The 13,819-nt window shown below is 51.2% G+C and overlaps 1 protein-coding gene across 1 annotated transcript; it reads left to right on the forward strand.

Annotated features, from left to right (window-relative positions):
- The first annotated feature begins 205 nt into the window (after positions 1-205).
- CALHM3 (calcium homeostasis modulator 3) lies at positions 206-5,840 on the forward strand. The gene is made up of 3 exons (XM_060095634.1): positions 206-492; positions 2,437-2,692; positions 5,370-5,840. The coding sequence occupies exons 1-3, from the start codon at positions 206-208 to the stop codon at positions 5,838-5,840; spliced, it is 1,014 nt and encodes a 337-aa protein (XP_059951617.1).
- Positions 5,841-13,819: the final 7,979 nt, after the last annotated feature.

Here is a 13,819-nt window from a genome sequence, read left to right on the forward strand (position 1 = left end):
CAGGGGGCCTTGGTGGAGAGAGCCTGCTCTGCCCTACACTCCTTGGCTAGACCCCACCTCCTCCTTGTCCCCTCAGGCCCTTGGAAGACAAGGAAGAACCTCCGGCAGCCCAGGGCTCGCCCCCAGCAGGGGCTGGCATTGACCAGGAAGGCAGCTGAAACGTCCCCGCCCGCCACCCGCAGCTGCCCTCTACCCAGGCCCGGCCATGGATAAATTCCACGCGCTCCTCCAGCGCTTCCAGTCCAGCTCCGAGTCGGTGATGAACGGCACCTGCCTGCTGCTGGCCGCGGTCACAGTCAAGCTGTACTCCTCCTTCGACTTCAACCGCCCCTGCCTGGCATGCTACAATGCCCTCTATGGCCTGAACCTGCTGCTCAAGCCCCCAGCCGCCCTTTTCCTCTGCAGCCTCCTGGCCAACCGGCAGTCCGTAGTGATGCTGGAGGAGTGGCGCCGGCCTGCGGGGTACCAAAGAAAGGACCCAGGCATCAGCAGGTACGGTCCCACACCACCCAGGTCCCCGTGGGCATTGTCAGGGGCTCTCCCAACCACACAGGCACTGCCAGGTGCCAAAATCCCAGTGACCCCATGGGTATTGTCAGAACTCCCCTACCCACCCCCATAGGCACCCTCATTTCCCCTAGGAAATGATACCAAGGCACCATCAGTTCACAGAGACCTATCTACCAGTTTCCACTCTGGAAACAGATATTTCTGATCCTGTCATCTGTCACCTTTCCATGCCCAGTGCTGGAGACGCACTAATGATACAGGATTCCCAAGAATTATCCAGGTCACATCTGTCATGCTGGCCATGGATTATAACTCCCCACATGCACGAAGGACCATCCCATGACGTGCATAGCCGTGTTGCCATACGAGAGGCATCATTGGCTTGAAGGCTGCATCCCCTCTCCTGCAAGCTCCCCGAGGGACGCTGTATCACAGTGTCCTCAGAGCCTCATGCCTGGTTTGGTGCCCTGATCAGCTGATTGAGTTTAGGGATTCATAATGCTCCCTGGCCCACAGGGAGCCAAGCTCTGTGCCAAGTGCTGTGTGTGCACTGCCTATGAATTCTCACCTCGGCCCTGGGTTGGCTCCTGTCTTGGACCCATTTTTAAGGATGGGGGACCTGAGGCACAGAGAGGGTGATTCACTAGGCTGAGTTCCCACAGCGAAGAAGAGGCTCAGATTCAAACACAGCCCAAGCCAGAACTGCTGCCCTGACTGTTTTAGACACAATAAGTGCTCTAGATCCATGGGCAGTGGCAGGAGGGGCTTGGTGGGCTTTAGCTCACTCACGATCCCCTCCTCTCCCCTATTCTCTGATATGGACAATGGAGGTGTTCTCAAGGGTAGGTAATGTAACTTCATAACAAGTCCTGGGTTCCACCTTCTAACCACATTGCCCCCACAGAAAATGCTGAATCCGCCCCTGCCTACAACGTATTTATAATTTGTTGGCCATGCACACACACACTCAGCCAGCACACACCATCTTATGTTTTGTATACAACCCAAGTTAAAAACATCTGCATTCTGTGCACAAGCGGCCTCTGTTTCATGTTCCCCAGGGGTTCCATGCTCCCTGTGATTCAGCCACGCAGGGAGGGTCACATTCACTAAGTGTGTCTTTTACCTTTTCCTCTGGGGTCTAGTGGGTACAGCTCCACTGGGCTCCTGTCCTGTGACCAACACCCAACCCAGACCACTAGACGGGCAGAGCAGGTCAAAAGCGGCACCTGGGGACAGTCAGAGGGCGGGCTCCCGGACACTGCGGGGAGGTGTTTAAGGTGCTGTCTCTGGGAGGGTTATTCCACGGGACCCTCTTAGTTTAGGGTCCCCCCAAAAGCAGCCTCTGGGAAGAATGTGATAATATGTAGGCAACTCAGGCTCAGTCCTTCTGGGGACCCTCTAAGAAAGTGGGTAGAACACACCTCAGAATTGTCCCACCGAGGGTCCTGGAAGCTGGGGTTCTTATCCACCAGGCCCTGCCCTCTTGGATTGAAGGTTGATTTGGGGATATGAACCCTCCAGCGCTTCCAGCCTGCGCCTCTGGGAGCAGAAACTCCTCCAAAGTCCCAGGCAGAGCCATGCAGGTGGTTGAGGTCAGAAGCTCTCAGGCCCTCCATATGAATAGGAGCTACTCACCAAAGCTCTAGATGCTTCTGGCTGGGACGGGGCACCAACGGAGTCTGCTACAAAGCTAGAGCAGGAAGAATACCAGCTCCCCCGTGTTCCAGCCCTGAGACTCCCGGGACCCTCAGCCCTGCTTCTTCCCTATCCTCTGCTGCTCGGACCTGTAGCCCTTCCTTTGGTGTAATCACACCTGGGATATCCCCCCTCCTGGGAAGTCCGTCCATGCATCTCCCCTGTGGCCTTCCTGCTGCAGCTGAATTCTGGCTGCCCTTTGTGCCCCCTTCCTTCCTCTGCTCTCAGGTGTATGTTCTCCTCTGTGTTACAGAGAGCACTGGCCACCTCCCTTGTCTGGATCCTGCTGGCTCTCCTCGATGGGAAGTGCTTTGTATGTGCCTTCAGCAGCTCCGTGGACCCCGACAAGTTTCTAGACTTTGCCAACATGACTCCCAGCCAGGTGCAGCTCTTTCTGGCCAAGGTGCCCTGCAAGGAAGATGAGCTGGTCAGGGACAACCCCGCTCAGAAGGCAGTGTCTCGCTACCTGCGGTGCCTGTCACAGGTAATTCGGGTGGTCCTCTCCCAGCCCTGGGAAATGTCCTGCATTGGTTCCGAGGGGCCTGGAGTGAGAAGGTACAAATGGTTTTCTGAGGCGCCTCCCAATGCCGCAAGCACAACCATGGAGCATGTGGTCCCTGGAGGGATCAGGAGTGTGACTCACACACAGGACAGTGTTGGGCCTTAGGAAGTGGGGACTCTGCCATCAATGCTGACTCACCCCAGGGTGGATGCCAGGTGCTCATACGCTCCGGGAGTCCACTAGGCTCATCCCCAAGTTGGATGGCAGGAAAACACTGGAGATAGACTGCTCTACCCTGCCACCACCCCATACACACATTCTGCCCACGCCTCAGAAATATGATACTAATTACCATTTATTAAGCACATATGTGTCAGGCACTGTGTTAAGCATTTCATATGCATTACTTCATTTAGTTCTCAAAACAGTCCTATGAGGTGGATGCAATCATGATCATCCCATTTTGCAGATGAGGAAACTGAGGCTCTGAGAGTTTAGTTCACAAGGCCAAAGTCACAGTTTGTGAGAGGCTGGGCAGAGATTTGAAGTGCCATTCCTCCAAACCCTCTCATCCACCTCCCTACAATGCAGGCTCCCCAGATGTCCGGCTCCCCACAGGGCACAGAATCCATTATCCTGGGGACAAACCCCAGCCCCATCCCCAGCCCAGGCTCCAGATTCCACCTCCACCACTCCCAGAGCCCAGCCTGGGCTGTGTCCCCCAAAAAGTGTTTACATGAACCCACCACATGCAGAGCATCACTGGAGCTACAACCCAGCACTTTGGGGTGCCAGGACAGGCTTGTGGCAGATGCAGGCCCGTGGAGTGGCAGAGAGAGGACCAGTGCTCAGGATACACTTGGTTCTGCTTCAGACTGTGACCTCGGCCATGTCCCTCCCCCTCTGGGCCTCAGTTTCTCCTGCAAAGTAAATGGAGGTCTGGTCTCCTCACCTTGATGTCTCCTATAGATGTAAACACTGTAGGCTCTCACTAGTTCCCTGGAAAGAGTGTAGAATTCTCAGTCAGACCAGGGTTTAAGTCCTGACTCAGCTGTAAATGATCAGTCACACTAAATGCTCCTCCAGGTAAAATACTCACACGAGTATTTTTAATTTGGAGTGGGGGGAGGGAGGACCTTGTAAGAGGCCAAATGAGAGAGCTTTGTCAATCACATCTGCAAATGATAAGGATTCAAATATGTCTTTGTTGTTTAGAGGAGTGATATCTCTGCTCCAGGTCCACACGGTTGCTCGGGTCTTAAGCGATGTCTCAATACCTTTGGCTGGGCAGAGGGGAGGGCGAGGAGCTGGCCAGGTGGGGTCTCCAGCCTCAGAGAACTGCTTCCAGCTTCTCCTCATGCTTGGCCTGGAACAGTATTCCCTGTTCACATCCTGTAAACTCTTGTCACCCTTCAGGTCTCAGCCTCAACCGCACTGTCATCTGAGCCCTCAAGTTCAGGTTGGGTATCCCCGCTCTGATTTCCCACAACCCCCGATACATCCCTCAACGTGGCGCTTAGCCATTCATCACCTATTTCATTGTATCTTTCACTAAAGTGTGAGCTCTAGGAGAGCAAAGACTGAGTCCTCAGTGTCTTCCCCAAAATATAGAATGGATGGATGCATAGATGGGATGGATACACATATATAAGCACGGATGAAGAACCGAATAAAAAGATGAAAGGATGATGGGTGGATGGACGGATGAATGGATGGGAGTGAAAAGGAGGCAAAACTTGACCTCCACCCACCTTAGGTTTTCAGCTGAGACTAACAAAAAGACAGTTTAACAGGAGGAAAACAAACAGTTTATTATTGTGCGCACTGATCATCACGCAGGAGAAACCTAAAACAAAGAGTAACAAAAAAAAAAGGAGAAAGAGTAACTCAAATCGGTGGCTTAGAAGTGTGCTTATATAGCATCTTCAACTATGAGCAATACCATTGTAGAGAAATGTCAGCACAAGGGAAAGCCGTTTTATGCTTCCAAGGGTGGAAACTGTGGGAAGGTAAATAAATACATGGGAGGAAACGAATGGAATAAGGTTTGTTCGCAGATTCCTCTGCTGCTGTCTCTGGGCTGATGAGAGTCTGTCTCCAGCAAAAGGGGGATTTATATCCTGCCTTCAGGCAGAAGGGGAGGTTGCTCCTTCTTAATTGTCTTCAGCTCAAAATAATTTTTATGTCAAAGAGGCATATTTTGGGGTGACATATTCTGGTTCCCTTCAGGAGAAAAGTTGGGGGGATGAATGGCAGGTGGATGGATGGTTGGATAGATAAAAGGAAGGAAGGATGCGAGTATGGGAACATGAATGGATGGGAGGCTAGGTGGCTGGATAGGAAGGAGGATGATGGACAGATGGAAGCATGGTTGAGAGGATGGCTGGATAGAAAGACGATAGATATACAGTCAGATAAGAGGATGGATGCCTAGATGGATGGAGAGATCGTTGGATAGAAAATGGATGCAAGGATGAAAGAATAAATGGGAGGAAGGACAGATGGAGGTGGTTGGTAGGATGGATGACTAAGTGGGAAGATGGATAGATTTGGAAAAGGATGCAAGGGATAAACAAAGGGAGAGACTTTGGAACCCCCTTGCCACATTGTACAATATCTGTGTCCCGCCACACTCAACCCTGCGCTCCCCACCCTCCAGGCCATCGGCTGGGGTATCACCCTGCTGCTGGCCGTCGTGGCCTTCCTGGCCCGCTGTTTGAGGCCCTGCTATGACCAGACAGTCCTCCTGCAGCGCAGATACTGGAGCAACTACGTGGACCTGGAGCAGAAGCCCTTCGACGAGCCATGCTGTGAGCACGCGCGGGACTTCGCGCACCGCTGCGTGCTGCACTTCTTCGCCAGCATGCAGAGCGAGATGCGGGCGCGGGGGCTGCGCCGGGACTCCGCGGGCAGGGGTCCGGAGACCCCTGAGATGCCCGAGCCCCGCGAGAGCCTGGACGGTGGAAGCGGGAAAGCCCACCTGCGTGCAGTCTCCAGTCAGGAGCAGGTGGACCGCCTCCTGGGCACCTGGTACTCCAGCAAACCACCACTTGACCTCATGGCATCTCCTGGGCTCTGGGGGAGGGGGGTGGCCCCAGGAACCAGGCCATCCCAGCACACCGACGTGTAAGGACCCTGGCCGTGTCCCCATGTAAAATGCCCGCTCTGACAAGGGTCTGAGGGCTCTCCAGGCTATGGGGAGCCCAAGGCAGGGCAACTGAACCCCTGTTGGCCTCCTTCCCCAAAATAGCCCAATCTCTGGCCGAGTTTCTGGGTGTGGCCCCCTGTGTGCTCTACAGCTGTGCTTCCCAAGCTTCAGTGTGCTCACTGTTCACCTGGGCTCTTGTTAAATGCAGATTCTGAGTCAGTCCATCCAGGACTGGGGCTAAGACTACATTTTTAACAAGCTCCCAGGTGATACTGATGCTTCTGGTCAGTGAACCAAATTTTCAGTAGCAAGAGTCTAAATAGATCTGCCATGGGTTCTGGGTCCTAGATGTCCAGATTCTACATTTAAAATAATAATAATGACAATAGCACATGCTTGTATGGTGCTTATTATGTGCCAGTCATTATTCTAAATTCTTTCCATATATAATTCATTTAATCTTTATGATAATGTAATGAAGTAGGATGATTATTAGTTCCATTTTTTCGAGGAGAAAACTGAGGCATAAAAGGTTAAGCTGGGGCTTCCCTGGTGGCGCAGTGGTTGAGAGTCCACCTGCCGATGCAGGGGACACGGGTTTGTGCCCCGGTCCGGGAAGATCCCACATGCCGCGGAGCGGCTGGGCCCGTGAGCCGTGGCTGCTGAGCCTGCGCATCCGGAGCCTGTGCTCCACAACGGGGAGAGGCCCCAACAGTGAGAGGCTCGCGTACCGCAAAAAAAAAAAAAAAAAAAGGTTAATCTGCCTGAGGTAACCCACGTACGAGCTAGCACTTTATCCCAGGACGTCGGCTCTAGAGTCGGCTCTGAGCTACTGCATTAGCCTCCCCTCTGGACGGTTGGTGTGTGTGCTCGTTTTCAGTGCTCTGGTTGGGTTTCCTGTAGCCTCCAGCACGGTTCTCTGAGCGAGCTCAGCAAGCCCCACTTGTCGAGTTCCTCTTAGAAGTACTAATTAGTGCCTCTTGCCGACTACTGCAGATGAATAGCTTTATATCTTCCTGGCAAGGGGATTTTTCTGTTTTTGAATGTCAAGGGGGCTGACCTTCCAGCTCCCATCTTCCCAAGTCCCAGCAATTCTACTCCTAGCCCACCAAGGCTGAGCAGCCCTTCAAGATGCAGTTGCGTTCTCAGCCCAGCCTTCTGCTCACCTCCAGCTAGCAGATGCTTCCTCCCTCACCCCTCTACTCGCCACCCTCCCCACCACCTGCAGCCTGACCCCTGAGCTTAGCCTCTCTTTCTAAGGCTACCTCATTCACCAGGCATTCCAGGGCTATCTACCCACTGCTCTCAGCAAGAAGCTGGCATCCTGGTAAGGATTTCCCCAGGGATACAGTGTATGGACCAGATCTGCAAATGAGGGTGCAAATTAGGTGTCTAGGCAGCCCTCGACATCTCCACACTGAACAGGAACCCCAGGCGGCTCTGCAGATTCCAGTGTTTAAGAACCTCTGGGCCAAGTGTGGGTGTGGGGTCTGACTCAGGGATGAAGACCCTTGAAACACCAGGGTTAAATCTTGCTGGAAGAACTGCCACTCAAGCTCTAGCAGCCCAAACCGGAAGGGTTGGGGGAGATCTAGCCTGTGAGCTCCTCTGGGTCTCTGCGGCTCTCTGATGACTCACTCACCACACACACACACACACACACACACACACACACACACACACCCTGTTATTGCCGTCATCAGCAGAGTAGTGCTTGGTGGCCACAGACATGCACAGACTTGGGTTTCACCCCATGCTTTTCTGGTCCTCAGGGCATGGGGGCAGCACAGGAGGCCCTGTATGCCCTCCTGGAGCCCAGCCCCCTCCATATCAGGCAATCTCTGTTCTCCTGGGTGCTTGCCAAGGGACCTTGTAGGATGGACAATCCCTGCAGCTCAGCATTTCCCCTCCCACCCTGCTGTGGTCAGGCCATGCAAATGTCTGAAATAGTACTGGGGTGGGGAAAGATTTAGGCAAAGTGTTAGCAGAGATTGGGGGAAGGGGGGAAGGGAGGAGGGAGACCTTGGACATGGTCCAGTCAGCAGGGGTGAACTCCAGCCCAGGGAAAGGAGGCTCAGGGCCCCTACCTTGGGCTGCAAGGAAGCAACATCTGGACCAGTAAAAAGCCACTGACTGCAATCTATACTCTTGCCTTCTTATACTGAGCACTTATAGGTGCCTACTGCATAGAAAGCACTATGCCAGGGAGTAGGGAAGAGAGGATACACAGATGATGTGCCCCGCCGTCAAGGAGCTCACTGTCTACTAGAGGGACACAGATGGGTATAGACATCATTATAGGGACTTCCTTGGTGGCACCGTGGTCAAGAATCTGCCTGCCAGTGCAGGGGACATGGGTTCGAGCCCTGGTCCAGGAAGATCCCACATGCCGCAGAGCAACTAAGCCCATGAGCCACAACTACTGAGCCCGCATGCCACAGCTACTGACACCTGTGTGCCTAGAGCCCATGCTCTGCAACAAGAGAAGCCACCGCAGTGAGAAACCCCCACACACCACAACGAAGAGTAGCCTTAGCCCCTGCTCGCCACAACTAGAGAAAGCCCACACGCAGCAATAAAGACCCAACACAGCCAAAAATAAATATATTTTTTAAAAAATCATTATAATCCAAAGCAAAAGGTGTGATATGATAGAAGTTAGCCAGGTGCCACAGAGATTCGGCATGGAGAATAATGGCTCCAAGCTGGGGGATCCAGGAAGGCTTCATTGGAATGGGCCTTAAAGGATGGGGAGGGTTTTGACAAGTGGAGTGAGAGATGGGGGTGGGGGAGCAGAGTACATACAAGGAGGAAACAGAGAGAACAAAGGCAAGGAGACGGGAAAGGGCAGTGTATGGTTCATTGGTTCACTCAGCAAACATTGATGGAATGCCTAGAGTGCCAGAAAGCAGGACAGACATCCTCCAATCATAGTGGAGCTTCCAGTCTGAAGGGAAGATAAGACACGACCTGGTGAACAAAGAACCAAATGCAGGGCGTGTGGTCCAGCCTGGCAAAAGTGAAGGACCTTGGCCAGAGGGCTGAGGAGCCTACTGCAGAAGAGTCCCACCAAGAGACGCTCCCTGAGCCTTGCACCCAGTGACACATTCTTGGATCCTTAGCCTTCGACAGTCCTCAAATTCGTCCTTACCCTCTTTAGTCCCCAGATGACATGGTTTCAAACCCCAAACCTCCTTGCCCTCCTCCCTTCACACCACCATTTATTCATACCCTGTGAGAGAGAGATGCCTGGCACAGTTCATGCCACCCCGCCTGGGGGTGAAGGACACAGGTGGGAGGCTGCCACCTGCTCCCCTCCCAGGAGAGCAGCCCTCGTGGGTGCCCGAACTCACTCCCCTAGCCTCATCCAGCTCTGGGAGATAGTCCTCCTGACCACACACTATACACAGGGCCTCTCTTCTGGGAGACACGGTGGGCAGCTGGGCAAGGCAGAAATGTCCTGGAAGAGTGGCTTTGGCTGCGTAAGTCCCCTGTCTCGTACAGCCTGAGCAGCTGCGGCTCTGCATGAGAAGGGGAAGATGGCGGCAGCCTTGAGGGTTTTGCTCAGGATTTTGAGTTTATCCTACAGGCAAGTACTTGTGGGCAGTCAGGAGGAGGGATGATTCTCGGGATTCATCCACGTGGCAGTGATGCCTGAAGCTGCCGGAATGGTAGGGCCAGCAAGAGAGAGAGAGGCTGAGTGGGAAGAGGAAGGACCGAGACCTTCAGAGTTTTGGAGGAGAAAGAGGAGGCAGCAAATGGGAGAAAGGGAAGGAATCACAGAGGCAAAGCGTCCAGAATAATGCCATGGAGGAGTGAATTTCAAGATGGGGGGAGGATGAGCAGTAAATCCAGAGCTTCAGAGGAACCCAGGAGGGAGGGGACTGGGAGAAAATCATAGGTTCTTGGTAACTGTCCAGGGCAGGAGACTGATCATCCAGGGAGGTGGTCCCGGCAAAGCAGATGGATGGGAGTCAGATAAATCCCTGGACACCTACCCCACCCAACATTATAAAGGAAGAGTGGGAGGTTTGGAGCCTGCCCCAATTTAGGATATTGATATGGAGGACGGCACCAGGACCCAAAGACTATGATGGGAGGAGAGGAATCCACACCTCTCTGCCAAGAGGCCACCTCTGCCCAACTCTTTGAGGCCAAATGAAATGACCTCTCCTTGCGCCTTGATCAGCTCTCACACGGGAAGGGCAGAGGGGCTACGGGAAGGGGGGAGTGGCCCTGAGGGTCCAGAGAAGAGCAGTGGGAGATGGCCTAGGGTGGCCAATGGTAGCAGAGTGAAGGTGGCTGTTGCCATGGCAGTGAGCTTTGAATGTGCACCAGCACTTCCTGCCCACCACCCCCGGCACATAAAGGAGGAACCGCTCTTCAGCCGTCCCCACTAGGCTCACAGAAGCCAATCCTGAAGGCAAGCCCAGAGCCAGAGTGGCCAGGGCTGTAATATCCTGTTTGTGTCGGAATTCCTGCTTCCTCCCAAGTTTATATTTATATTTACACTATGCTGTGTACCAGGAACTAACATAGTGTTGTAGGTCAATTATATTTCAAAAACAAACAAACAAAGAGTGGGTGGGGTTCAGAGGCACCTGTTACACTGGTGTCCAGGGTCCCAGAGACAGGAATGAAAAAGAGTGGGGACCATAGTCAGAGGTGAGGGGCCTATGCCAGAACTCAATCTCATGGCCCCAACCTACATGGAACAGGGGCTGGGAACTGTAAGGAAGCACATGAAATATTTGGGGAGCACTACCATTTTTTGGCCACAATATGCAACCTCCAATATAGGTTGGCTGATGCAGAAGAGAATAGCATTGTATCCCTCTTAGTCAAAGCCCTCATACCTCGGATAACACAACCTGACAGTACTTGAGCTGTCCCGGCAGCCCCATCTGGCTGATGGCTCCTGCCTCCTGCCCCACCCTGTTCTCTGGGCGCTCCCACAGTTGCTGGAAGACGGCAGTGCCCACTTGAGCACCACACACTCATGCCGTCCTACGCAAATTAGGCGTTTTCCTAAGGGTAGAGCGTCCGCTCTCCAGAGGCCCCCTTTGCATGCTGCTTTTCATGACACTTAACTCTTCCAAGGAGGAGAGGACTCACCAGTGGGGTTGGTGCCCAGACAACACTCCTGAGGGCAGGAGGTGAAGGGGGTGGTGCACACCCCACAGCAGTGGCTGTGGTTGGGTTTGTCACCAAAGCATCGAAAAGCCTGAGCAGGGTTGTGACATCCTGCTTTCCATTTACACGCAGTCGTGCTCTAGGATTTACGGGGAGAGGTGGAGGAGACATGAAACACTGCTAAGTACACTACCAAATACCCCTACCACAGTAGGCAGAATAACAGGCCCCCAGGGTCCACCAAGGGCCCCCAATTTCTGGAACCTGTGAATGTGGTACCTGCAAAAGGGACTTTGCAGATGTGATTCTGTTAAAAAGCTTGAGATGGGGAGACTATCCTGGATTAGCCAGGTGGGAGATTCCTAACCTTCTTCACATCCTGGTGCATCGTGACATTGGTAACCTTGGTACATGACATTGGGGCAAACTGAGGGGATTTGTAGACATCTATAGAGAGTCTGTTGGGAAAAAAAGCAATTACATCTTCTTGATCTTATATAATTATGAGACTAAGAGGGAAGATGTAATACAACGTATTAGGAAAGACATTAAATACTGAATTGGTGTAAAACCTCCAAATGGAATCTCCCAGACTTCTTAAAATGAGAAACTTGAGCTTGCTTTGGCGAGCACAGCTTTTTAACATCAGACTTTTTGCATGAAATGACCATAGGCAATTCTTATTCAAAGATCTTTTTTTTATTGACAGATGAAATTATATTAGTTTCAAAAAAATGGTTCTGAAGAACCTAGGGGCGAGACAGGAATAAAGACACAGACATAGAGAATAGACTTGAGGACACGGTGAGAGGGAAGGGTAAGCTGGGACGAAGTGAGAGAGTGGCATGGGCATACATACACTACCAAATGTAAAAGAGATAGCTAGTGGGAAGCAGCCACATAGCACAGAGAGATCAGCTCGGTGCTTTGTGACCACCTAGAGGGGTGGGATAGGGAGGGTGGGAGGGAGACACAAGAGGGAGGAGATATGGGGATATATGTATACGTATAGTTGGTTCACTTTGTTATACAGCAGCAACTAACAAAACAATGTAAAGCAATTATACTCCAGTAAAGATGTTAAAATAACAAATAGAACTACCATATGACCCAGCAATCCCACTACTGGGCATATACCCTGAGAAAACCATAATTCAAAAAGAGTCATGTACCAAAATGTTCATTGCAGCTCTATTTACAATAGCCCGGAGATGGAAACAACCTAAGTGTCCATCATTGGATGAATGGATAAAGAAGATGTGGCACATATATACAATGGAATATTACTCAGCCATAAAAAGAAACGAAATTGAGCTATTTGTAATGAGGTGGATAGACCTAGAGTCTGTCATACAGAGTGAAGTAACTCAGAAAGAGAAAGACAAATACCGTATGCTAACACATATATATGGAATTTAAGAAAAAAAATGTCATGAAGAAATTAGGGGTAAGACGGGAATAAAGACACAGACCTACTAGAGAATGGAATTGAGGATATGGGGAGGGGGAAGGGTAAGCTGTGACAAAGTGAGAGAGTGGCACGGACATATATACACTACCAAACGTAAGGTAGATAGCTAGTGGGAAGCAGCCGCATAGCACAGGGAGATCAGCTCGGTGCTTTGTGACCACCTGGAGGGATGGGATAGGGAGGGTGGGAGGGAGGGAGACACAAGAGGGAAGGGATATGGGAACATATGTATATGTATAACTGATTCACTTTGTTATAAAGCAGAAACTAACACACCATTGTAAAGCAATTATACTCTAATAAAGATGTAAAAAAAAGATGTTAAAATAATTATATAGGTTTCAGGTGCACAACATAATGATTAACTATTTGTATATATTGTTAAATGCCCCCCACAGTAAGTCTAGTTAATATCCATCAGCATGCATAGTTACAATTTTTTCTTGTGATGAGAACTTTTAAGATCTACTCTGGCAACAACTTTCAAACATGCAATACAGTATTATTAACTATAATCACCAGGCTGTACATTACCTCACTAGGACTTATTTATTTTATAACTGAAAGTTTGTAACTTTTGACCCCCTTCACCCATTTCACTCACCCCGTACCCCTCAAGGCTCTTTAACGATGATCTCTTCAAATGTTTGATAAACACCACCCACAAAAATCGTGATCCAAGGAGGTGATAAAACTAATTTTTACAGCCATTCAAAAATTCATGGGACTTCCCTGGTGGTTAAAAATCCACCTGCCAATGCAGGGGACATGGGTTCGATCCCTGGTCCAGGAAGATCCCACATGCCGTGGAGCAACTAAGCCCATGTGCCACAACTACTGAGCCTGTGCTCTAGAGCCCACGAGCCACAACTACTGAGCCCTCATGCCACAACTACTGAAGCCCAGGCGCCTAGAGCCCGTGCTCTGCAACAAGAGAAGCCACCTTAATGAGAGGCCTACACACCACAACGAAGAGTAGCCCCCGCTCACCGCAACTAAAAAGAAAGCCGGCGCGCAGCAACAAAGACCCAATGCAGCCAAAAATTAATTAATTTAAAAATAACTGTAATCAAAATTCTAGTGATAATGAGAATAATGGGTTGAGAATCCAATCAAGCTGTTTTATTCCACGTATTTTAAAATAACACTGAATTTAGAATTTGCGGAGAGTGTACATGTGGTTAGAGCAGACACCTGAAGCCAATTTGGGCACCACGAAAAGGGCACATCGGCTACAAACAGGGAGCCGTGTCCACTATAGATGGAAGACAGAGATTCCAGACAGCCTTTTGGAGCAACACTCCTCCTGGACTCCTGGCCTCATTTGCTGGGTCTCTCTCATCCTGCTCTCCACCTG

This window comes from Mesoplodon densirostris, chromosome 1, assembly GCF_025265405.1.
Source record: "Mesoplodon densirostris isolate mMesDen1 chromosome 1, mMesDen1 primary haplotype, whole genome shotgun sequence".
NCBI classification, from domain to species: Eukaryota; Metazoa; Chordata; class Mammalia; order Artiodactyla; family Ziphiidae; genus Mesoplodon; species Mesoplodon densirostris.

Excerpts from the sequence above, each read along its gene's own strand:
- CALHM3 (XM_060095634.1), top strand. The coding sequence starts at position 206 with ATGGATAAATTCCACGCGCTCCTCCAGCGCTTCCAGTCCAGCTCCGAG. Across the intron at positions 493-2,436 it reads AAGGACCCAGGCATCAGCAG|GTGTATGTTCTCCTCTGTGT; the intron begins GTACGGTCCCAC and ends CTCTGCTCTCAG. Across the intron at positions 2,693-5,369 it reads ACCTGCGGTGCCTGTCACAG|GCCATCGGCTGGGGTATCAC; the intron begins GTAATTCGGGTG and ends CCCACCCTCCAG.